General features: G+C 41.4%; 2 protein-coding genes across 7 annotated transcripts in view; one reads left to right on the forward strand and one right to left on the reverse strand.

Moving 5' to 3' along the window:
- The window catches only part of HECW2 (HECT, C2 and WW domain containing E3 ubiquitin protein ligase 2), a 375,863-nt gene that overhangs the window by 147,097 nt on the left and 202,730 nt on the right, over positions 1 to 26,036 (reverse strand). For 5 of the 6 annotated variants that reach the window (XM_045480587.1, XM_045480583.1, XM_045480586.1 and 2 more), the window contains exons 3-4: positions 11,627 to 11,734; positions 368 to 462 (exon numbers count right to left, since the gene is read on the reverse strand). In XM_045480587.1, coding sequence (XP_045336543.1) covers positions 368 to 462; positions 11,627 to 11,734 — 203 coding nt within the window. Of the gene's footprint in view, positions 1 to 367; positions 463 to 11,626; positions 11,735 to 25,188; positions 25,511 to 26,036 lie in introns of those variants that run through there. The other variant, XM_045480588.1, reaches the window with a different exon arrangement.
- On the forward strand, positions 487 to 4,397 carry LOC123599258 (proteasome assembly chaperone 4-like). The gene has a single exon (XM_045480589.1). It carries the CDS (start codon positions 3,742 to 3,744, stop codon positions 4,159 to 4,161), a length of 420 nt encoding a protein of 139 aa, XP_045336545.1. The 5' UTR covers positions 487 to 3,741; the 3' UTR covers positions 4,162 to 4,397.

Consider the following 26,036-nt stretch of genomic DNA (forward strand, 5'->3'; position numbering starts at 1 on the left):
CATGTAAATTAAATTCAGATAAGATGCAATGCCACCATTTCCTCCCAACCAGTCACCCAGACTAAATTTAGACCAAGTTTAAGACTAAATTTGATGGCATACTCACTAATTTGCTTCATGAATGGGTTCTCTGAAGAGTTGACCATTTGCAGAATTGTTATAAATCAAATCATATTTTTCCACGATTCGTATTATGGATCCAGGTAAGCCAGCCTGTAAGTTATTTCCTTTCCTACAACAGTGCCCACGCTGTTACGTGTTTCCTTTTTCATCGTTCCTCATAACCCTGCCAGAGCTGCACTGGCAAAAATAGAAGCCGAGGGCCCGGGGGGACCTCATGAGGAAGCCGGCAATGAGGGGCACTCACCATCACAGCAGGATTCTTCACGGTGATGCAGGGGGTCGTGGCTCGCAGGGCTCCGCTAATGCCGTGGTAGTATTTGAAACAGATTTTTATCTCAGCTGCAAATTGATTGGAGAAAAACAGTAATTTCAACACTGAAACTAGTCATTTAGGAATCAGCTGAAGAAATCTGCCCCACCCCCTGTCAGAAGATCCTACTCTAGGCTCTTTGAATAATCAATCCCTTCTTTTCCAATCAAAGAAATAAATTACACCAATTCCTGTTTGATTTTACAGAGTTCCCTGAAATTTTCTATGAATATCCCAAAGATATGAGAAAAATAATGCACAAAACAACATACCAAAATATGTATAGTGTAGGGATAGGAAGAAAACTAGTCACCATTTATTGAAGCGCTCCACAGCGCACCAGACACCGTGGTTTGTTGCCGCTCATGTTGTTATTTGATACTCACTTCAACCTTGGGAGGCAGAAATTCCCATCCCCATATTACAGAAGAAGTGGCAGGGTTTGCAGAAGGTCAAATAAACAGGAAATGACAGAGTCAGAACTCAAACCCAGTCTGTGGGACTCCAAAGCGTTCACTCCTAACCTCTACAAAATAGACTGCCACTGTTAGTGGAAATACAAAAAAGCAGTCTAACAGAGTAAAAAAGAATGCTGTATAGATTCTGCAGTGATAGGGAATCTGTATTTTAATTTTTCAGGTGGCTTCAATGTAGTCACTAGACAGGGATCAAATTTAGGAACCACTGGCATATAAATATATAAATATATAGATATGGATAGATAAATAGATGGATAAATAGATAGATAGACAGATAGATACCTCTCTCCCCACAGGTGCATGTGTACACACACACACACACACACACACACACACACACACATAAAATTTGAGCTTGATGAAAAGCAATACAAATGCCAATTATTGATTTTGGAAAGTAATTACAATTTCAAAGACCGTGAAGGCAAAATGTGTCAAAGATAAAACCCACAGCCACTAGAATTTCTCTGTATACAGAGTATCTGAGTCACTGTAGTGTCCCTACAAGACGCATTTTCCCCAAGGTGTCATTTAAGGCAATGATGTCATAGGAAATGATGCTGATGGACAGGCACCAGGGAAGAGTCGCAGCCTAGAGAAGTGGGGCTCCTCTCTCAACTGGGTCACCTGGATTATTAAAGTGGGGCCACTAGATGAATTCTCCCCAAGTAGTTACTCTTCTATCAACTCTCCTGACTGCACCAAATGGTCTCCTACAGTGTATTTGGTTTGCCGATTTTAAGAGAAAGATAGAATGCTTTAAAAAATCATTTTAGGAATTTATATAGGATTAGGAATACTACATACAGGAATACAAAACTATATTACATTTTTCTGTCAATGACAAAATACTACAGCTTAAAAAATTAGCTCTGTCATGAGGGAAAATATTGAGTGTTTCCATTATGCATGATGATCACAGTGCAGTGACTCACAATGTAGTTAGCATCATCAAGCAAAAGATTTTTACCATGTACCCATCACAACATATGCCTGACAGTGCAAGAGAATCAAAGAAAGGTTTCTGGTCTAGCAGGTGTTCTTTGTGTAGCTGTTAGGATGACAATTTTATAGGAAGGGCTAAAAAGGAAGAGCGGCTGGGTAGCAGAGTGTGGAGACCCCGGAGAAGATGAGCGACGACACGGTGGAGTCAGAAAGGCCTCATGGAACAAATAGGTCTGGACTCACACATCTAGATGAGAAAAATGGAGCAGAGATGATAACGGGTGAGGGGCGGTAAAAGTAGGGAAGCAGGAATAAGCATGCTGAGTTTGAGGAACAGCAAGATGACGCACACAGGAATTCTAGCCGCACTATGACTTCACTCGCCTGGGAACACCTCTGCAAAGGACTTTCCCGAACATTAACACAAGCTTTTGGTTATCACTGAAATAGTGACAGCTGTACAGGTCTGCGCAAACCCTCCTCTTCCACTTGCTTTCTTCCAAGACCAAGAGCATGTATTCTATGAGAACAAAGCTAAGCACCATGCACAAAGCCTGCCAAAGCAGAACAAGCCTGATGGTGTGCACAAGGACTGAATTCTGCAGGCATGAGCTCATTAGGATCACACTCAAAATGCTGGCAACCAGCGGTCTGGGAATCTGCCTGCAGCGGCACCTCATAGATCAGATCAGCGGTAAGGGAGTGAGCAGCTCATTTTTCCACAAAGAGAAGTGCATTTTTATAAGACATCTTCCCCTAGCTCCCTCTCAAGTCAGGATGCTATCTCCTCTTTTGTAAGGTTTTAAGAGTCAGCTAGGTAATAGATTATGAGACTGGAAAAAAAAAAAAAAAGGGACTGCTGATTTTTGTGTGTAGGATGTTGATAGCCAGGCCTGCTTTGCTAGTGAACCCATGTGGGGTGTTATTTATTCCTTGCTATAACAAAAGTCTCCAACCCCAGTGACAAATTAGGATCCTTGAAACTATAAGATAAACTCATTCTGAATTGCACAGGATAGATTTTGTGGACATGATCGCCAAAAACACGACAGAGCTAACAGCTTCATAATGCTTCAAGGCTAGATGCAAAGCCAAGGGGATTTGCACAGATCACCCATTACAGAACCAAACACATAGGCTGGTCATCAGAGAGAATAACACAGTACTGGACAGAACTAGTCGTTTGCGCCTGGACTGAAACACACCAGCCCCTTCAGCAGAACACCAGTGAAGACTTCTGTCCCCTAAAATACACCAACGTTCCACGCTGACAAGGTGAGAGCGTTCCTCTTCAAACATTAGTGTTTTATGAGGTCACTCAAGATTTTTTTAAATGGTGTTACTAAATGCAATCTCCTCTGAGTGAGAGAGAAAAGACAGAGAGCTGCATTCTGATTGACGTGCTTAAACATTTTAGCGGTGGAGAGAGGTAACCTAGAAGAAGACTCAAAAAGGGTGGAAAGGGGAGCTGGCATTCGCGCTCCTACTTTAGCTACAGTCTGTAAGCACTAACTGCAAGAGGAAAACAAAACGCTACTTCTGAGAAACAGATACACGGACAGCTAACAGTAAACATATGAATGATGACCGAGCATCAGATAAGGGAGGAGCCCGCTGCCTGTGGCACCAGCCAGCCCTGTACACAGGCAGGGGAGACGGAGGCCTAAGGAGCGATGAATGATCCCATGTACCTGAGAATGGTTTCTCCATAGCCTGATGTGGGAGCCAACATCTCCTCCTACCGGTCTCAGATTACGGAAATATATATATTAAAATATGTGTGTATGTATATATAAAGTAAGAGTATTTTCTCAAAAAAAAAAAAAAATCTGCCTTTTATAAAAAGCATGTTGGCTTGCTTGCTAGGGTCTGGTTGGGCCAGTGATGGTGGTGGGGGGCCGGCGTCTTGGTGCTTGTGGTCCTGGGCCCAACGGGCAGCATGGAGGGGCCACCCCAGATCGGGACATCTCCCTGCACAACTTCAGCACAAGGCTGTGGGAGCAGCTCGTCCACTTCCACGTCATGTGGCTGACACACTGGCTCTTCCTGTGGGTGGGGGCCATGCCGCACCTGTGCAACCTCGCCATGGCCCTGTGCAGCCACTATGATTCCATCCCCGTGTCTACCTCCCTCCTCAGAGACACTTTTGGCATGACCTCCACTGATCTTACCCGGCACTTAGCCAGGAAGACCAACAAACAGATGTTTGTCAGCTATAACCTTCAAAACACATATAGTAACCTCACATTACTTGTAAAACACAGGATAAAGGAAGAAATGGAGGCTTATCCAGAAAAGTTCTAGCAGAGTGGCAGAAGTGAGAATTTGTAACTTATGTACAATATACATTTAAATAAATGGACTGAATTAAAAAAAAAAAAAAAAAAGCATGTTGCCTCAGAGGGCAGCAAGACAGGAGAAGGGTGAGGAGGCCTCCTACATTAGCCTATAAGGACCTGCCACTGGGAGCACCTGGGTGGCTCAGTCGGTTAGGTGTCCGACTTCAGCTCAGGTCATTATCTCATGGTTCGTGGGTTCAAGCCCTGCATCGGGCTCTGTGCTGAGAGCTCAGAGCCTGCAGCCTGCTTCAGATTCTGTCTCCAGCTTGTGCTCCACCCCTGCCCAGCTTGTGCTCTGCCTCTCTGTCTCTAAAATAAATAAACATTTAAAAAAATAAAAAAAATAAAAAAGGACCTGCCATTGGCTGGGCCTGCTCTAGCCTAGGAAGGAAGGAAGGAAGGAAGCACCACCCAAATGGCATCTTCCTCTCTCAGAGGTCCCTTCTGAACGGCTAAAGCCAGTCATGAATTATGGAAATATATTTTGGTGCCTTTTAGTAATCTTCAGGATACTTTCATTTAAAGGTTTACTACAATAAAGACTTGGCAGCCTCTATTTATTTATTTATTTATTTATTTATTTATTTATTTATTTTTTAATATATGAAATTTATTGTCAAATTGGTTTCCATACAACACCCAGTGCTCATCCCAAAAGGTGCCCTCCTCAATACCCATCACCTACCCTCCCCTCCCTCCCACCCCCCATCAACCTTCAGTTTGTTCTCAGTTTTTAACAGTCTCTTATGCTTTGGCTCTCTCCCACTCTAATCTCTTTTTTTTTTTTTTCCTTCCCCTCCCCCATGGGTTTCTGTTAAGTTTCTCAGGATCCACATAAGAGTGAAACCATATGGTATCTGTCTTTCTCTGTATGGCTTATTTCACTTAGCATCACACTCTCCAGTTCCATCCACGTTGCTACAAAAGGCCATATTTCATTTTTTCTCATTGCCACGTAGTATTCCATTGTGTATATAAACCACAATTTCTTTATCCATTCATCAGTTGATGGACATTTAGGCTCTTTCCATAATTTGGCTATTGTTGAGAGTGCTGCTATAAACATTGGGGTACAAGTGCCCCTATGCATCAGTACTCCTGTATCCCTTGGATAAATTCCTAGCAGTGCTATTGCTGGGTCATAGGGTAGGTCTATTTTTAATTTTCTGAGGAACCTCCACACTGCTTTCCAGAGCGGCTGCACCAATTTGCATTCCCACCAACAGTGCAAGAGGGTTCCCGTTTCTCCACATCCTCTCCAGCATCTATAGTCTCCTGATTTGTTCATTTTGGCAGCCTCTATTTAAATGCTGACCAGACATAGAAGCCCGTTTATTTTTAAATTTTTAATTTACTAATTTTATTTTTTTTTTTTTTTAATTTTTTTTTTTTTTCAACATTTATTTATTTTTGGGACAGAGAGAGACAGAGCATGAACGGGGGAGGGGCAGAGAGAGAGGGAGACACAGAATCGGAAACAGGCTCCAGGCTCTGAGCCATCAGCCCAGAGCCTGACGCGGGGCTCGAACTCACGGACCGCGAGATCGTGACCTGGCTGAAGTCGGACGCTTAACCGACTGCGCCACCCAGGCGCCCCTTAATTTACTAATTTTAATGAAGACATCTCCCAGAGCACTGGTGCTGTGGGGTGATGGGAGGGGGATTGTGGGGAGACAGTACCTTGGGCTTGTTTGGGGTGGGGGAGGGGAGGTCAGGGAGGTGGAAGGAAAGTTGAACAGGGTTTAGGAACTTAGCCATGCTCCTAAGTAAAGGGGTTTCTTTTTTTTTTTTTTTTTTTTAATTTTTTTTTAATTTTTTTTCAGCGTTTATTTATTTTTGGGACAGAGAGAAACAGAGCATGAACGGGGGAGGGGCAGAGAGAGAGGGAGACACAGAATCGGAAACAGCCTCCAGGCTCTGAGCCATCAGCCCAGAGCCCGACGCGGGGCTCGAACTCACTGACCGCGAGATTGTGACCTGGCTGAAGTTGGACGCTTAACCGACTGCGCCACCCAGGCGCCCCGTAAAGGGGTTTCTATAACTGCATGATTCTGACATTGCATTTAAAAAAATTTTTTAAGTATATTTATTTTTGAGAGAGAGGGAAAGAGAGAGAGAGCACAAGTGGGGGAGGGACAGAGAGAGAGAGACAGAGAGAGACAGAGAGAGAGGCACAGAATCTGAAACAGCCTCCAGGCTTTGAGCTTTCAGTGCAGAGCCTGACACGGGGCTTGAACTCATAAACCGTAGGTCATGACCTGAGCCAAAGTTGCATGTTTAACCAACTGAGTCACCCAGGCGCCCCTGACACTGCATTTTTATTTTTTTTAATGTTTATTTTTGAGAGAGAGAGAGAGAGAGAGAGAGAGAGAGAGAGAGAGAGAGAATGAGCAGGGGAGGGGCAAAGAGTGAGTGGGGGAGGGGCAGAGAGAGGGAGACAAAGAATCCGAAGCAAGCTCTAGGCTCCAGGCTCTGAGCTGTCAGCACAGAGCCTGACATGGGGCTCAAACTCATAAGCTGTGAGATCAGGAGCGGAAGTCAGATGCTTAACCGACTGAGCCACCCAGGTGCCCCCTATGACACTGCATTTTTAAGGCAACCATTGTGTTTCTGGGTTTGTATAAGAATAAAATATTTTCAGACAGATCAAATGAAACTGGAAAAAGTGCTTGCCTTCGGGGAGGAGAAACTGATGACTGGGGCATGAAGTTGAGGAGATACGTTTACCTTTGGATCTTTTCAACATTATATTCTTTCATACACTACTTATTCAAAAATTATTTTTTAAAAAGAATCTCAACTCAGCTATATTAACTTCAGGCATTAGTATAAAACTTCATTTCAAGCCCTCTCTGAAAAAAGATTCTACAGGCCACCCTGTGCAAGAAATGGTTTTATTTCAAAGGCTGGGATCTCATCCATCACTTTAAATAGCAACAAGATTCACTTAGGCAGTCACTAATAGCTTGTTCCTATTTAGAAAGTGCGCGTTTTCCCCAGGTTTCTAGAAGCTGAATATTTTGAACCATAAAGGAGATGAAATGGAGATGCTCTTCCTTCAAGCATTTTTATTTAAAAAGAATAATCTTTAAAAAATTCAACTTATTGATTTTATTAATTCTAAAACAATTAAAGCAATTAATTCTAAAACATGATTTTCACCATTGTCCTGTGTGCTTTTATTATATTCTTCGTACTGACTCTTATTCACAGGCTCTTTTATTCAGAGGCCACAAATTGGAAAAAGTAAATACATTTTAATCTTCATGCTTTTGAGGAAGTCTGCCCACATTTCCAGTGACATGCTTTTTATTTATTTATTTATTTATTTATTTATTTATTTATTTATTTTTAATTTTTAAATGTTTGTTTATTTTTGAAGGGAGAGAGAGACAGAGCATGAGCGGGAGAGGGGCAGAGACAGAGGGAGACACAGAATCTGAAACAGGCTCCAGGCTCTGGGCTGTCAGCATGCAGCCCGACACGGAGCTCGAACTCATGAACCATGAGATCATGACCTGAGCTGAAGTCGGATGCTTAACCGACTGAGCCACCCAGGCGCCCCGCTAACCTATCATTTATATGTTACTACAAGTTATCTTCTCTTTACTAAGGGCCAATAGAGCCTAAAATGGCTCTGCTCCTCCTCCTCTGCTAAAGCTCAGCTAAACAATCATGAAAATCAAAGATAGATAATATCGGTGTGGATGTAGTGGAAACCTAATAGGATTAGCAAATGAACAGGATCCAAAACCTAATGTATGAGAGTGGAAAATAAAAAGCACCAAATCCATCCAAGGGGCAAAAAAAGGCCTTCTGATGTTGGCAGGAAGGGGCCTGGGAATGGAGATATTTAGGGCAAAGGCTCTGAACAGTACCAAGGCCACCTGCCTCCCTTACCTCCCCAAAAAGCCATTCATAAAGCAAAGGCCTTTTGTCAAGGCACCGTATGCTGGCAATCATACTTACTAACCTGAGTGCCAATCAGAGACACAAGCCACTTACACGTCTGATGCTCAGTTTCCTAAGCCTGCCCACTTCCCAGGGCTGAGACAGGTAAGATGTGTGAAAGCACTATATCATTTATATAAATATCAATGTTCTGATATTATCCTCAATGATCACAAAGCAGTTTATCACACAGCAATGAAGTTCTAAACTCATTCACTGATCCAGGACTTAGTGAGCTCCTGGAATAGTGTGTGGCACACAGCTGGCACTTAATAAATACTTCATGATGGCTGGGGAGAGAGAGATGGACAGATGAATAGAAGGAATGAAGGAATGACAAAAGCAGGTCTGAGTGAATGAATGAACGAATGGCCAAAGTCTATGAAAGACTACAAAGAATAACAGAGACATCCTAGTATGACAAGACAACTTTGAAACCTCTTACATTTCAAAACTAAAGATGCATCCTGCAAAGATGACCCATTCAGCTTCTGCAAGCATAAGCTCATCTGAGGACTATCTGACAGTTTGGTGACAAGTAGGTGCAGAGGAAGCTGATCCTCCTCTCCAGGGTCTAGGAAGGTCATGTGCCCAAAATTACACCTGTCTTTGTCCTTCAAATTCATTTAAGCAGGCCCCGTAATAATAGAAGTCTGGGCTGCCTGCCTCCTCTGGGTTTTTTTCCAGACAAACTAAAGCCATCTTTACATTCAGAAAGAGCTTAGAGGGGGCTCAGATCAAGGTTTGCCCATGCACTTAGGGCAATTTTCAGAGAATTTTAATTTTATTTTGCCTGAACTTGTGTTGAGCTAAAGATAAATTTTCTTTCTGAAGATGAAAGCAAAAGTTTTTAAATGTCTCAAGTTTTCAAGATCAGAGGTTGAAAATATAGAAGCTGTCTAACCCCTCCCCACCCAATTTTTAGAAGTTCCACACCATCGGCTCCAGAGGTTCAAGCAAAACTTCACTGTGCCGGAAGTCCCCTTAGGTCTGCCGTAGGGGTTAAAAAAAAAAAAAAATGATGTCTAAAAGACACGGACTATGCTACTAAGCACTTAGATAAATACCACCTTAGGTTTTTACACGTTGAAAGGATATGAATGTGTGCTGAAAGAGGCCTCATTCTGATTAATGAAGATAAATTTATTCTAAAACCAAACTTTCTGTAATTCTCATTCACCGTCTTGGATTTTAACATACACGACTTTTCCTAGTCCTTACAAAAATTCATTGTTGAATATTTCCAGTTTTATTTTCTCCAGTTTTGTGTGTGAAGAATTGAGATGGAATTTAGAGGAGAAAATAAAACAACAACAAAAACCTACTCTTCATTCCCAACTCCTAGTGTCAATGTCAAGCTTATTTCTATTAAACACTAGAGTGAAGCATAAAGAAAAACATTCAAGACAGAGATATTAGTATATCCTGATCGGCCAGGACATTATGAATCTCTAATGCTTTGGGGAGGAGAAATAAAATCAATCATGGCAGGGGCACCTGGGTGGCTTAGTTGGTTAAGCGTCTGACTTCGGCCCAAGTCATGATCTCATGGTTCATGAGTTTGAGTCCCGCATCAGGCTCTGTGCTGACAGCTCGGAGCCTGGAGCCTGCTTCGGATTCTGTGTCTCCCTCTCTCTCTCTGCCCCTCCCCAACTCTCTCTCTCTCTCATTCTGTCAAAAATAAATAAAAGCTTAAAAACAATCAGTCATGGCAAATGAAATATCTGCAAGTGGGGCTTTTCACAAAAAAAATGTTCCAAATTATAACAGTATGTGATACTAACGTCTTCCCCGGTGTTCACCTGAACCCCATGGTATGAGGCTACACACTCCAACCGGAGGCAATCGTTCCTAGCAGGCTGGCATTTTGGAAGGAACAGGAAGGTTGTTTCACCTTTTCCCCTGAAATTCAGTTGGCAAGATTCTCTGCTACGTCAGCCTCTTAAACCCTGGCATCCTTTCAAAGGAGGAATCACACTGAATGAAAGTAAACCCATTCCATTTTCCCCACTTCTTTTTCTTATTAATAGATGGTACTGCCAGCTGGGCCAAATGTTGGAAAGTAAAGTAGAAAATAAAGTAGAAATAATAAGTAGAAAAACAAATGTCCCATAATCTCACCTCCTCGCAAACAACCCATGTTCACATTTTGGCAAATCTCCTTCCAGACTTTTTCCTACATGTTATGGTATTAGTTAGAATTATGTTGTGTGTATCTACCTGTTCTCCCCCTCACTTATTGATATATCATGAACATTTTCCCTTAAAAACTACATTCCCTTTAGGTTTTCAAGAGACTCTAGTCAAATACTGAACTATGAAAAACAGATAGTTCTTAGGAGAGAGAAACATGATTAGAGAAAGTTATGAAATGCTGACTTACCAGTAAGGATGTGGAAGAAATAATCTAACGTCTTTAATGGCAATTCAAAGTAACAGATGTTAATCTTTGAAAATAACTTTTTATATAATAAAAATTTATATACTTGAATAAAAGTAAGTTCATAGCATGTTCCCATTTAATCAAACCTTACTTTATATTTTAAGGTTTAATAAGTACAATCCTTCAGTACTAATATCCACACACACACACTCTCTCTCTCTTATATTAAATCTCTTGAATATAGAAAAGTTAATTCTTACACAAACTAAACAACTCAGAAAATTTTTAAATAGCCCATTTTCTACATTAATTAAGAACTGTGTAAATGTAAAAGTTAACTTGAACCACTCAGTAAATCGTGTATTCATTCACGCTTCTATCTAGCCTACAAAAATGTACACACCATGTTCTCAGTAACATTAGTGGCAAATATAAATACTCTCCTTCACCCTAAATAAAAAGAGATGAGCTATTTCTGTGAGCCATGTACTATATAGAAGCATTTGTATTTGCAAAGAAATACAACATCAGATCAACGGGCTAATGGCTGAGTCACCTGCAGCCAATTTCTTATTCTTAAAATTGACCTCTATGGCAGTTTGCCCAGACTCTCTCATCGAATTGTAAAGACGAGGACCCGAATGCAACAGTTATTCCGCTGCTGGGAAAAATAATAGCAAAGTATTCTAAAGACAAATAAAATTCTTAAGTTAACTGAAATCTTGAATTATTCTTTCCGCTCCCGGAAGTTAATATAATAAATATTAATTACGAATGTAGATACAAGGGTATATAAAAATGTGTAAAGTATTAAAATAACCAAACATGACTTATATACTATGCATTCACAAGATATATGTAATGTGTATATGTATTATACACACACATATATATTTACATACACTTTATTCAAAATATGTGAACATTCTCTAACGAGCATTTTCTAAAACAATGTATTTCCCAGTTTGAGGATACATGGCATAAATATGAAAATCAGAGCCAGAAACTTTTATAATAAATTCAGACAAGACTCCCTAGATTTCTGTATATTTATGGAATTTCAGTAACAAACTTCTACTTCTCGCTAAGTACTTACGTTCCATGAAATAGGGCCCAGGCTCAATTCTCCATACGATTTGCCCTTTTTGGGTTCCAGTCACACCCCTGTTTTTAGAATCCCAGAAGTTGGCTGGAGAATTCTCATCTGGAAAAACCAAACAAACACTTTTTCAGCTTAATCACAACCTATGTCTCCTCCCTTAGTTCAGACTAATACAAGTTAAAATAGAAGGAGAATAAAAAGGAAATAAAATAAAAGGAAAAAAGGAAATAAGAGGAAAAAAAGATAAAGGGGGAAATATTAATGAACACTATTATTACTGACCAGCTCCCAGCAGATTATTACTCTGCATTTCTGTCCTTGTGCTGATACTGAGGAATTGGGGACAGGGTGGAAAGAAGTTGGCATTTGTGGGCTTGGCCCAGTTAATCAATGTTGCCAAAAGGCAAAACTGGGAAGAACACAGGCTACAACTATCTCAGCGTCAATGGTGAGCTGATATGTAAGAAAGGAGTTGGGTGTGCTCCCATCTATAAAATCCTATATAAAAAAGAAAGGAAGAGCATAATTGAGAGAATATAATAGAACTTAAAATGGCATTTAAAAAGAGGGGGGGGGGGCATTAAGCTATGAAAATGAGTGAGGACACAGTATGGGTTTGCTATGAACAGTATTTGGGAGACACCAACCAAGTCATCATGTCTGCTAGGATAATCTTTTACAAAAGGCCAGAGGGCGTAAACCTCAAACAACACAAGAAAAGGAGAGAAAGAATGTTTAGGCTTTTGTATGGATAGTAACCTGAAGAATCAGCCTGACAGCAGCATTTTCCAAGCTTTCTGACCTCCTGGCACACAGAAAATGGTAATATTTGTAGGACACACTGGGATAAACAAAAGACATGCTTATAACTTAAAAGGGCAGGCAGGGAAACTCTGGCTGCACCCAGCTCTGCCCCATCACCTCAAAGGCTGAAAGGATTCATATTCTATAATTTGCCTTCATCACACTAGTTTGAAGTTCTGTCCTAGGGCCCAGAATAGAAAATAAAACTGAAAACATGAAAAGAAGACCATTCAGAGTTTTATAGGCACATGAAAATGTATACAGTGATACTGGCTCTTAAAGTCAGATATTTTCATTTGTTTCCCCAAACCCCTTTCCCAGGAGGAAAGATTAAAGATACATTTTAACTGAGAGCTGGGATAAATTAGACATGGTGAAGTAAGAGCTACACCAAAATAAAGTAAAGCTGGAGAAAAGGTCCCAAGCTCAAGGGAAGAGGCCTGAGAAGAAACGTCCCCTGCAACAAAGGGGGCACCTGGGTGGCTCAGTCAGTTAAGCATCGGACACTCGATTTCATTGCAGGTCGCGAGGTCACCGTTTCAGGAGTTCAAGCCCCACGTCCTTCTTGAGATTGTCCCTCTCTCTCTGCTCCTCCCCTTCCATTCTCTGTCTCTCCGAAAATAAATAAATAAACTTAAAAAAAGAAAAAGAAAAACCTCCCTTTTTTCACGCTTCTGAGCGTGAAAGAACTAGAAACATGGGCCATAGCGAGGAGTCAGATAATCCAGCTCTGGGAGACTTCTGTCTGTGTCCGTGGTTGCACGTGGAGCCTACTATTTTCATCATATTCATAAGTCAAAGAACTCTAGGAGCAAAGGTCCTCCCATGCCATCTGCATTAGGCACATTGCAAGCTGAAGATTCTTTCTGTGAAAAGCCAACAAGGAGCCACTGTTCTTTATAAGAATGGAAAAGCATAAACACTCATGCCATCACCTGCTCTCCTAAACAAACAACACAAGGCACACCACTCCATTCCATCACAGAAATAGAACAACAATGCCAATATTTTTTTTAATGTTTATTTATTTTTGAGAGAGAGAGAGAGAACGAACACAAGCAGGGGAGGAACAGAGAGAGAGGGAGACACAGAATGTGAAACGGGCTTCAGGCTCTGAGCTGTCAGCACAGAGCCCGACGCAGGGCTCGAACCCACGAGCTATGAGATCATGACCTGAGTTGAAGTCAGACACTCAACCACCTGAGCCACCCAGGGGCCCCAACAATGTCAATATTTATTTTTTAATTTGTTTTAATTTTTTTTTTAATCTTTATTTATTTTTGAGAGAGAGAGATAGAGCGTGAGCAGGGGAGGAACAGAGATAGAAGGAGACACAGAATCTGAAGCAGGTTCCAGGCTCTGAGCTGTCAGCACAGAGTCCGACATGGGGCTCGAACCCACGAACCGGGAGATCATGACCTGAGCCGAAGTCGGACGCTTAACCTACTGAGCCACCCAGGCGCCCCAACAATGTCAATATTTAAAAGGCAGTCACCTAAGCCTGGTTGTGAAAGATGTCATGTGGCTCCTCGGGGAAGATCTCAATCACTGCCTATCCACTGAGCTTCTTCCTTGCCAACTAAACCCCAATTTTATCCAAGGCAACAATGTTTCCAGTTAAAAATACTCATCTCTCCAGAATCTCTTGCAGCTAAAGGTAGCATGTGATCTAGTTATGGCCAGTAGGGTGTAAGTGGAAGTCTACTGGATGGGACTTCTGAGAAAGCTATCATTTTCCTGATTAAAAAGAGGATGGACTTGGGGCACCTGGGTGGCTCAGTCGGGTAAGCATCCCACTCTTGATTTCTGCTCAGTTCATGATCCCATGGTTTGTGGGATCGAGCCCTGCATTGGGATCTGCGCTGACAGAGCAGAGCCTACTTAGGACTCTCTCTTTCTTTCTCTGCTCTTCCCAGCTCTAAAGGACAGACCCAGCAATCCTATTCTGCTCTTCCCTCTCCCCTCTTCTTGGATGAGAACCATACACTAAGGATGGCATGGAGTAACCGTGATGAGTCCTTTAGTCCTGAACTACCTGCCTTCAGACTTCTTGCTACCTATGCAAAAATAAATTCCTATTTGGTTAAGCCCCTGTGGTTGGGTTTCTGTTACTTGCAGTTTAACACAATTCCTAACAGAAATACCTGTTAAAAATCAACCAGTGATTTAGACTCATCATGCCCGAATCCCTGTGACTGCATCACTGCTTCAGGCTAGACAACAAAGTACTTGCTACCCTTCTAAAAGATAGTTTAATGGGCAGAGGTGCTTAAAAGAGTGATTCTCATGTTTCTGCAAATAAATGTACTATTTTTAAGCTATTGGCCACTTGGACGGCACAAAAAGCTGGACCCTGGAAGTAACAGAATATATGCATCGGGAGTAGACAGTGCCCAGCTATGCAAAATACTTTTTTAGAAACATGGCTATGCACATAACACATTGCTGAAAATCCTGTTGTGAGAGTTTCCCCTTGGGGCGTCAGGAAAGATGAAGTAGCATTGCATCTTGCTTTAGGGAGCAATCAGCAGGATCACAGCGATAAAAAGCAGCGGTAATAAAACTGTACTTGTTAATGCAACCTCACACTAAGGTTTGCACTTCTGCTGTTACTCACCTTTTCTCCCAAAACCATCAGGTAAGCCAAATGAAGCACAGATTTCTTTTTTATTTTATTTTTTTTGTTTTAAAGTTTATTTATTTTTGAGAGACAGAGAAAGAGAGAGAGAGAGAGAGCAAGCAGGGGAGGGGAAGAGAGAGAAGGGGACAGAGGATTTGAAGTAGGCTCTACACTGAGAGCAAAGAACCCGATGCGGGGCTCAAACTCACAAACTGTGAGATCATGACCTGAGCCGACGACTGACGCTTAACCAACTGAGGCACTCAGGTGCCCCAAAGTACGCATTTCTGACACAAACTTGGGAAAAAGGACCACTGAGGAGCAGAAATAGAATGGGAGGTGGTAATGGGATGCAAACTATTGCAAGTGGTCTGAGTCCCGAACAGAAAGTGATGCCTGAGCTACACGTCACGTACACATTCCTAGAAAAAGAAATTTGACAGAGAACCACTATAGGCATCTCTTGTTCCAAGAAGGGTCACTGATAACTCTTTGCCAGCCACATCCACTTCAAGGTAGAAATACTATAGCATGTGAATAGGAAATAAGGGAGAACAGGAATGGGTGCTTGCTTCTAAGACCTTTAACCAAGAAACGTATCTACAGCATAAATTAAAAAACAAACAAACAAAAAGCAAACAAACAAACAAAAACAGGGGAGGAGGGGTGCCTGGGTGGTTCAGTCAGTTAAGTGTCTGACTCTTGATTTTGGCTCGGGTCATAACCTCACAGTTTGTGGGTTCAAGCCCCAAGTCACGCTCAGCGCTCACAGCACATAGCCTACTTGGGATTCTCTTTCTTTCTGTCCTTTCTGCACGCACGCACATAAGAAACAGATCTAGAGTCACGTGTTCAATTTACCCCTCAGCTCCTGTAGGTTGGGATAAGCCATATATCTCTGACTTGAATTCCCCTCTTTGGTTCATAGGTGATGTGGACAACTCCATTTGGTTACGTTTGTATTTAAAGAAAAAGAGACTATCCCCTTGAAGCAAAATGCTGAAAATGTACCAGGACTATTTAGGCTCATCTGGAACTCAAATGTGCCATATATGATGAGAAATGGGTCAGAATTAGGATAAGCAGGCCCAGAGCAGAAGTTTGACGGATCTGTTCTGATTTAAAATGCAACAGCAAGAGACCATCCTGTAAATCTCCATAGGGAAGATCTCATTCCCCACCAGGCATAGTGTTTGTCACATAGAAGATACTCAAGTTGATTAATACTGTTTATTCTGGATTGAAATTTTTCTCTGATGAGATTATGTTTCTGATAATTCATTATCCCTGACAGATACAAGCATTCCTGCCATCGAGTGGCAGTTACCCTTAATTGAAAATACCAAGTCCATATAAATAAACTAGCTTAGGGGCAAACAGGACAAATTATTCTGATATGACTATCACAACCTCCATCACTACTACAGCTCCTACGGCTGCTAGCTGGCACACCTCTGGCCAGCCTTGCTCACACCATATAAAGAACAGCTAGAATGACTCATTCCTTGTATTTCAAGAAGACCAATTTTAATTGGTCCCTCAGAGTAAAATTTCGTCTTTAAGTAGGTTAACACTTTGTTTAGGTTGAGGTCAATTCTAGTCTAGACCCAGAACACCTTATCCGTGACAGTATTTCTTTTTTTTTTTTTAATTTTTTTTATGTTTTTTTATTTCTGAGACAGAGAGAGACAGAGCATGAGTGGGGAGGGGCAGAGAGAGAGGGAGACACAGAATCCGGACCAGGCTCCAGGCTCTGAGCTGTCAGCACAGAGCCCGATGCGGGGCTCCAACTCAGAAACTGTGAGATCATGACCTGAGCCGAAGTCGGTCACTCAACCGACTGAGCCACCCAGGCACCCCTCTGTGACAGTATTTCTATGCTGAGATCTACTTTTCATGGATATCTGAGGACAGTTTATTTTTTCCCAGACTGTAGGAGTTATTTTTCTTTCCCCTCATCTAGCATGTATATTAGTGATTTGGTCTTTTTTAAATGTCCCTAACTCCAAATAAGAAAAATAGTTGAGTATAAAATGGTATACCAAAGAAAGGGTTCTAAATCCCTTACGAGTAGAATGTAGACATAATTATAAATCTATTTTCCCCCCCACTAAATAAAGGTTCTGATTGATCAAAGAAATGTTGTTGGCCTTTAAAGCCAATTATCAATTGGTGCATTTATACTTAGTTACTTCCTTTCTCCATTTCTCTTAACAAATATTCAAATCTGTCCCACCGTCCTCACATCCCATAACTAATTTCCAAGGTCCTACTTGGAGCAGGGTAGCATCCAAACCATGGAGAACATGAGGTCTCATTTCCCTAATGCCCTCTTTTCTGGGTCCATACCTACTCCTTGCCTTCTTTTACAGGGTTCTACCCTGTTATGGTGGAGCCTTTCACCCAATCCTCTCCATCAGTCACCTCTCACCTTGATTTTTACTTCTTCCTTTCAACCTAAAAACATGTCAGCTTCTGTGAGGCACACTCTCCTGGTTTTGCTTTTGCTCTTTGAATATTACCTTTCTTGTTCCCTTTCCCACTCTCCTTCTTATTTCCCTTCCTTTTAGGATTCAAATGTCTGTTTTCCAACTGAAATAGTCTATTTTCTAGGAGTGCATATTTTAGAGACTTAGGTAACTTTCAGGCTGGAATATAATTACAAAAAAGTAACACTGAAGATGTTTAATTCATGTACCTAAATACCTTCTCTAAATCTAATCTTGTTTGTTAGGGTTTATATAAAGCTTGTCCACTCATGTCTCATATGTCTTCTTTGTTCTCTTACAAGTCTAGTTGGCGGTACATTTTCTCTAAATAGAAAAGCAAAGTACACACACAAAAAAAGCCTTAAAATCCTTTTAATATAATTTTATACCTATCTGTTTATGAATATTATGGGAACACAATCAAGGAAACTTGTGAAAATCTCACTCTTGCCTATTTTAACAATCCATGATACTTTTGTGAAGTGATTTCATTTAGTGCTTTTTTTTTAATTACTCTTTAGGACTATTTCAATTCATTCTGTTATTAATACTGGAATTAAATCTAGTAAGTCCGATTCTCCAAAGGAGAAACAAATTAAGTGTTTGGACCCAGAAAACAAAGGCACAGAGATAGAAGATTGCCACACACAACTCTCTTAACTATATTGTATCGTGGTGGCTCAGAGAATTTTCTCAGGTCTAATTAATAAGGTTAAAAACAGGCCCCTTTTCCTACATTAAAACCATAGTATCTTTAGGAGGAACACATCAGGGCCTTAAACAAAATCTCTGTAAGCAGACTTAACATCTCCCGCACATTCACTAGGTCACAAATCATCCTTGGCTACTTCCCCTTTACCTAATTGATCCTCCATAGCAATGATTACCCAGCTTCATTACTCACAGTGAATATCCTGCAGGCTTCATTTAAAATGCAGATTCCTGCCCTGCTCTTCCAGAGATTTTTGGTTCAGTAGGTTTGAGTCAGGATGCAGGAAACAGAATTCTAGCAAGTACCCTAGGGAGCTGATTCTGATACGGATACTACAAAGACCACACATGATAAAACTCTGTTCCATGGTTATTTCCAGGGATATTGAGCAATCACAGCGATGTTTTGGACACTGTACTTCTCTTTGACTACTGTGCCTCCAATTTGTCAGCTTGTGCATTCATTCATTCACTCATTCACTCATGAAAAGCATTTACGGACTGCCCCCTATGGAATATAAGGAACACCCATTTCCTGCCATCAGGAGTCCCCAGTGTGGTGGGGGAAGACTGGCACATAAGGTACAATGCAATGTGAAGAATTCTATGACCAAGGTGTACATAGTTTATAAAGTGTTAAAGAGGAACAGAGAAGGAATAATTATCAATCCCCATGACTGTGTGTAATTCATATGGCTCGGGATCTACCGAGTTTGATGTATATTTGGGAGGCACATATGGAGATATCCTTTGGAAGATCTACACATTTAAGCCAGTCATTAAGGTGTCTCATCCATTCCTTTGCTTCACTACTCCATAGACATATTGCTTTACCTCCCAGGGTTCATTTTTTAGTTCTATGTGTGGTCATCAGAAGCAGCAAACAAGTGGCCGTGTTTAGAGCTGAATTCAGTGGTAAAGGTTACTGTTGCTGCCTGGGCCCCAGGATGTTATCTTTTTCATCCTTAGAAAAGTAAGATTAATTATATTAATGTACATGATTGTAAAGAGTAATTTAAATAATGAATTCTCTTTTAAAATGCCACCAAAAGCTAAAATAATGTAAGCAGAAAGACTTGTAATTTAAAAAAAAAAAAAAAAACTCTTCCTTCCCCATAATATTTCATACACAGAGATCAGTGTGAAAAATTACCTTTAAAAGATTATTTTTTTTCCTGATTCTGGATTCCAGAAAAAGGACTCTGAATAGGCTTTTAAGATAATATATAGGAGACATGACCAGACATCTCAAACATATCCAAACATAATTTGGATTTGGAAATGTTTCTATGACTGTTAGTATTTCCAAAACCTGCATACAGTGCTGGAGATAAAATATGAGCAAACTGCTTATATTCAAAGCCCTCCTCTTCTGTCAATCAACCCAGGAGAGTTAAGACACGGTGAAGAATTTTTTGAGAAAGACGCCATGTGACAGATTGTGCCAGAGAAATGAAAAATGATGCTTGCAACTTTTATTTTGCTTTCAAGTAATCCCTCCCCACATTTTCTCACAAATGGCATAAACACCTAAGTTGTTTTAAATTGGTTTTTAGATACAAATTGAAGTTATATTCAATGTTATATTCAATGTTATATATGTCTTCTGATTGGATCACACAGGGGCCTGGTTTGTTCTGGCTATACTCAAAACTTAGATGCCCTGGGATTTGGGATTTGGAAAGTAATATTAAGCTCCAATTTGAATCAAAATGATCATTATAAATTTTTTTTAACGTTTATTTATTTTTGAGACAGAGAGAGACAGAGCATGAACGGGGGAGGGTCAGAGAGAGAGAGGGAGACACAGAATCCGAAACAGGCTCCAGGCTCCGAGCTGTCAGCACAGAGCCTGCCGCGGGGCTCGAACTCACGGACCGCGAGATCATGACCTGAGCCGAAGTCGGACGCTTAACCGACTGCGCCACCCAGGCGCCCCAAAATGATCATTATAGATCTGGGCAAACAGCACACCTTCACAGGGACTGTTTGACTGTTTTTAACAATTTTTGAAAAAATTTTTGCAAAATTTTTACCAGAATGTTCTAGGCAGGTTATGGAATCTTGCTGCTGCAATGTGACAGGAAAACTCTGACCATGACTTTGGGATCTGAACTACATCCCAAGGGAGGGGTGAGTCTTTACTATGGATTGCACTACACAAGAACACCAATCTTATGCAGCACTATGAGAATTCATCAACAAATTCCTCATGAATTTGCAACTGTGGCATTAGTTTTAACCCAGTCTCCCTAGATGCCCAATTCGTTACACTGAAGCTCTCTCTGGTTGAAAAAAGAGCAAGTGTCAGAACAATCCTGATACCACACTGCCAGCTGAGCATGTACCCACTAACGACTGTGGCCTGGTAGGTAGTCAACTGAGTAGCTCTCTTCCCGTAGATACCAGAAGGAGTTGCTGATTGCACTGTGCCAGAGATGGGAGAAGAAGGCACAGCACACCACAGGACAAAGAAGCAACAGAGGCTGAGAAGAGCTGATGACAAGTCTGTAAGGTCTGGCCTTGGGGATTCGTGTGCTCTGAAAGGCACGTGTATTGCTGCACTGACGGGGCGGGCGCCTATGTGTTGATTCAAGCCCACTCACCTGCAAGTATGAGAGAGATGTCTATGGTTGTCTCCTCTAGGCAGACCATCTACCAGGGGTGGGGGAGCCCAACTCGGAGAACGTGAAATCTTTCACTAGATCCACACTGGGTGATACAGACAAGTCCTAAGCACACCCCTGAGGAGGCCTCCTGAACATTCACACCTCCAGACATACTGAGCAGAGGCAAGATGCTCTGCTAAGCAACTTCCTATGTAAGATACCTGATCCCAAACTATTCAACCGAACACTCATTTTGACAAGGGAGGGAACCACCAAGAGATCAGTGAGAAGCAACACTTGAACTCATTTTGCCAAATACCTTCTGAGAGTTTTCAGTCACCAGACAGTAAAGAGCAGTTCAGAGATGGCTTATATGTCAGGCACTGTCCTACCGCTTTGTCTTTACCAGTTCACGGACACCTCTAACAATCCTTTGAGGTTGGTACCGCTATGAGATTCTTAATGATGGGAACTAAAGCACAGAGACGTTAGAAAATCTGTCCACGATCCCAAAACTAGTATGTGCAGGGCGCTCCTTGATACTATACCACACCTTCTATCTAGACCACTGTGAAGAATTTGGATTCCATGCTGATAGGAGGTCACTGGAAGACTTGAAGCAGGGGAGTAACATGATCCATGTTTTTTGTTTTTTTTAATCCTCCTGGCTGCTGTGTGCAGAGTGGGCTGTAGGAGGGCAAGAGAGGATGGCCCACCATGCTTCGTGCCCAGGCCCAGCACCGAGTGCTGGAACCATAACCTAAACGTGACCCTCCTCCGTCTCCATCTTTCCTGTGTAGACAGAGCTGCAGCAGCTATAAAGAGCCTCCCTGAGTGCAAAAGGCCGGCAATCAAGTCCAGACTCATCAGTCCAACGACCCTGCGAGGCGACCCATCTGTCTCTAACCTCTCTCCAAGTCCAACCACCATCCTGGATTTCACTCTCTAAGCCCACCATGCTCTTCTTGTCCCCTCTTTATCCAAACAACTCTCAAAAATCCAACTTTCCCACACTCAACCTTAATTTGTCAAGATAGAAAGCTCAGATTCTCCATCACTTAGTAACTCAATAAAGTTCCTAACGCAACATATTTAATCTATCACTGGCATTTAGTCCACATGGGCCTTCTATTCACCCACAGAAGCATGCTTTATGTTTTTAGGTACCTATCACTTATTTCAAGGACCAAGAGAGTAATACACCGCCTGATAATGAAGCTGTTGGGCAGCGGCTCTTAGGTGATGGTTAAGATCCCAGAACTTTGAGAAACAGCAGAGCTGAGGTTAAATTCCACCTCTCTCGTTTGCTCAAACCATAACCTTATGCAAGTCTTAAAACTGCACAGACTCCATTTCTTCAATCTATCAAATGATAACCGCACCAAGCTCAGAAAACTGTGAGGAGTACATGGCTACAGTATTTGAACCTGGCACATATTTAGGAGCTAAATGTGTGGGGTTTAAAAATCTCTTAATCCATTTCTTCCTTCTTTCTAAGAAGTTACGTTTTTCCTTTAATACTCAAAAGCACAGTTCCTCAATCTCATTTCCTTAGGTTTTACTTGTTAAATTTCTTTTAAATAAACTCATTTTATTTTCATTTCTCATAAATATATATAAAACAAAAGTATGCTTACTTATGTCTTGGGAGACTGTTTTCTTTTTTAATTTTTTTAATGTTTATTTTTGAGAGAGAAAGAGACAGAGAGAGACAGAGAGAGAGACAGAGAGAGGCAGGGCACAAGTAGGGGAGGGGCTGAGGAAGAGGGAGACCAAATCCTAAGCAGGCTCCAGGCTCCAAGCTGTCAGCACAGAGCCCAATGCGGGGCTCAAACCCACGAACTGTAAGATCGTGACCAGAGCCCACATTGGACGCTTAACCGACTGAGCCACCCAGGCACCCCTGGAGACTGTTTTCTTAATCTGGATGCCAAATGAGTGGGCAACAAAAGTGCAGTCCATACGTACACTAATAGCATGTTATGCCATTACATGTGAATACAGTCTCTCACAAAGAGTGTATCAGTCTGTGCAGTTCTTAGGTGGAAGGTCACTCAAAGCCTAAAATTCTGTCAGGCTTTAAGCTCAGCCTAATAAAGACAGGCAGAAATGCCCTCATCTTCCTACACAATGAAACATGGATTGGGTGGTACTATGTGTGTTCAAAAGTTGCCAGGAATGACAATGAGGTGTTAATTCTATATCCCTCTTTCTTTCTTCTAATTACTTATTTATTTTTATTTATTTATTTTAATTTTGAGAGAGAGGAACGCAAGCAAGGGAGAGCCAGAGAGAGAGAGGGGGACAGAGGATCTGAAGCAGGCTCTGTGCTGACAGCAGAGAGCCTGATGTGGGGCTTGAGCTCACTAACTGTGAGATCATGACCTGAGCCGAAGTCAGCTGCTTAACCGACTGAGCCACCCAGGGGCCCCTAATTATTATTTTTTTAAGTGTCATATACACACTAATTTATCACTCAAAGATAAACCTTTTTAATACTAAGTGAAGTTTAGAAGCAACCTCTAGATGCTTCAGGGTGTTACTTTTATATGAACCTAATAGCTACAGATTCTGAGAAATGTGCAACCATTACAAAATATAAAGTTCAATGCAAAAGCATCCTTTGGTTGGGGGTAAATTACACCTTTGATCTTAGTGACCTCATACAACAAGGATCAGGAACTTTCATAGCTAACTTTATGTCAAGAAGGAGGTTACCCTTATTGAAGTGAACCAAATATTTATTGGAGCTGATCCAAACTCAGTATGAAAATATTAGTTGGAAGTATATGAGAGCAATCGTTCTGGAACATTCATTGCTACTAATCCTAAAGAATAATCTTGCAGATGTGGCTACTCCCTGCGGGTCCCTCCCCAAAATGGCTTGACCAGAGGCTGAATGACCTTCCCAAAGGTTGGACCGCTCACCTGAATCCTTACTAAACCATCACCTTACTTTTCATTAAACTGAGCTTTTATGTATGTTTCTAAATGGGGCACTGCTGGTTCTGTCCAGTGCAGTGTAGGCATGATAGCATCCTTGGGTCTCCGGCACTGTGTGCCAGGTGCACACTATACGACAATAAAAAATAACATCCCTGCCGACCTTGAGAACAACTGAGTGGCATTTTAGGGCCACAAAGTAAATTTTTTCATTGAAAACATTTAATTTATAAAGGATTAGGATAAAACTGAAACTTATCCCTGTATTCATCCTGGCTCTTAAACAATCTAAGCAGATTCCAAAAGTCTATTGCAAGCTGGGTCGGTTTGCCACAAGGAAATCTTAACAAAAATGTGAATTTATTCTCCAAGTGTTTTTGTAAGATTGTTGTTTAATCAACAGTTTCTAAAATGTGAATGTCTATGAATCCTTGTCCATATAAACGTTACATTACAAATAAATCTGCTTTAACATCCCATTCATGAGAGAAGAGCTTTAAAATCTGTCTAAAAACATTATTGGCCAGAGGCAGATAACCTGTCATGAAATCTAGACCCCATCGCATGACATTAAAAAAAAAAAAAAAATTCTTGTAGGTAGAACCTGTACTGAACATCAAAGTAATTTATTTGAAACCAGTGGGGCTCTAGAACATCAGCAAAGGGACTGCATATTTATTTGTAAAAGTTTCACATGCTTTAATACCTGTACTGACGGCTGTTGAGTTGTCAAGTGATAAAATGTGATAAGCACACCACACGGTTTGTTAATAGCTATCCCTAATCGAGCTGGGAGGAGAGCACATTTAAGAACATTTCAAAGAGAAAGGCAAAGAGAACTGTAAATCTCAAAGAATTGGACTCAGGGGGTGCCTGCATGGCTCAGTCAGTTAAGCATCTGATTTCAGCTCAGGTCACAACCCCGAAGTTTGTAAGTTCAAGCCCCACGTCGGGTTCTCAGCTGTTCAGTGCAGAGCCTGCTTCAGATCCTCCATCCCCTGTATTTCTACCCCTCCCTTGCTTGCTCACTCTCTTTCTCTCAAAAATAAAAAAAAGTTTTTTTTTTTTTAAATTTTTTTTTTTCAACGTTTATTCACTTTTGGGACAGAGAGAGACAGAGCATGAACGGGGGAGGGGCAGAGAGAGAGGGAGACACAGAATCAGAAACAGGCTCCAGGCTCTGAGCCATCAGCCCAGAGCCTGACGCGGGGCTCGAACTCACGGACCGCGAGATCGTGACCTGGCTGAAGCCGGACGCTTAACCGACTGCGCCACCCAGGCGCCCCAAATAAAAGTTTTTAAAAAAAAATTTTTTTAAGGGTCAGACTCAGAAATTAGGTGACAGTAGAACTCATTTTACAGAACTTCCTATTACCTTACCTCACATAATCCCCAAAAGTTTCTCTCTGCCTTTTTCAGGGTTGAATCCATCATCATTTCAAATCTGGTTTGGAAGCAGCAAGAAGAAACATGTTTCATTCTCCTTAAAATCATGCACTGGCCTACCCACTTGGCAATTCCATTCATAGAAGCAGCCAGAACTGAAGTCAGGCAGGTCTGGAGTCCTAATGTGGCTTTGAGAGCTCTGCGGGTCCACTTCACTGATGCTCCTGCTTCTCTTTCTCTTTCCCAACGTTCTAGAAATGAAATCCTAAGCGGGATTTGAGCAGACCTCTACCAGGATACTCTTGTCTGGCTAAAAAAAAACACTGAGAGCCACTCCCACTCTTCCTCAAGACTTACCACTGTTCAGGCATCCTTAATGAAAAAACGTAACCTATTAGTATCCCATACGCTGAGGCAGTTGTGGCCACACCCTGGAAAGGGTACAGGATGCAATCACCCCATCCTCCCCTCGGCTTCCTTCCTTTGCTTTTCCATTGGGAAAATTCCAAAGAATGAGTTATGTGTACACACACACTCTCTCTCTCTCTCTCTCTCTCTCTCTCTCATACAGAGTGAGCTGATGTCAACAAACTGTTATCACAGAGAGGGGAATTTTCTGTCTGATTTACTAAGAATAGAGTAGCCATTACCTGGAAACTCTAATTTACTACTATGATTAATAAGATAAAGAATTTGTTTAGGGTATTAAAATAGGCTTCTAGCATCCTAACTAATCCAAAATAAATATGTGGACTTAGATTTCAAACTGTAAAAATCAACTAAAACTTTTTGAAACATCATACAGCTTTAATGAAAATCCCAAACTGTGGTTATCAACCCTG

Source organism: Leopardus geoffroyi, chromosome C1 (genome assembly GCF_018350155.1).
Source record: "Leopardus geoffroyi isolate Oge1 chromosome C1, O.geoffroyi_Oge1_pat1.0, whole genome shotgun sequence".
Lineage (NCBI taxonomy): Eukaryota > Metazoa > Chordata > Mammalia > Carnivora > Felidae > Leopardus > Leopardus geoffroyi.

What these genes read in the sequence shown, in the direction of transcription:
- LOC123599258 (XM_045480589.1), top strand. Translation starts at nt 3,742, where the DNA reads ATGGTGGTGGGGGGCCGGCGTCTTGGTGCTTGTGGTCCTGGGCCCAAC.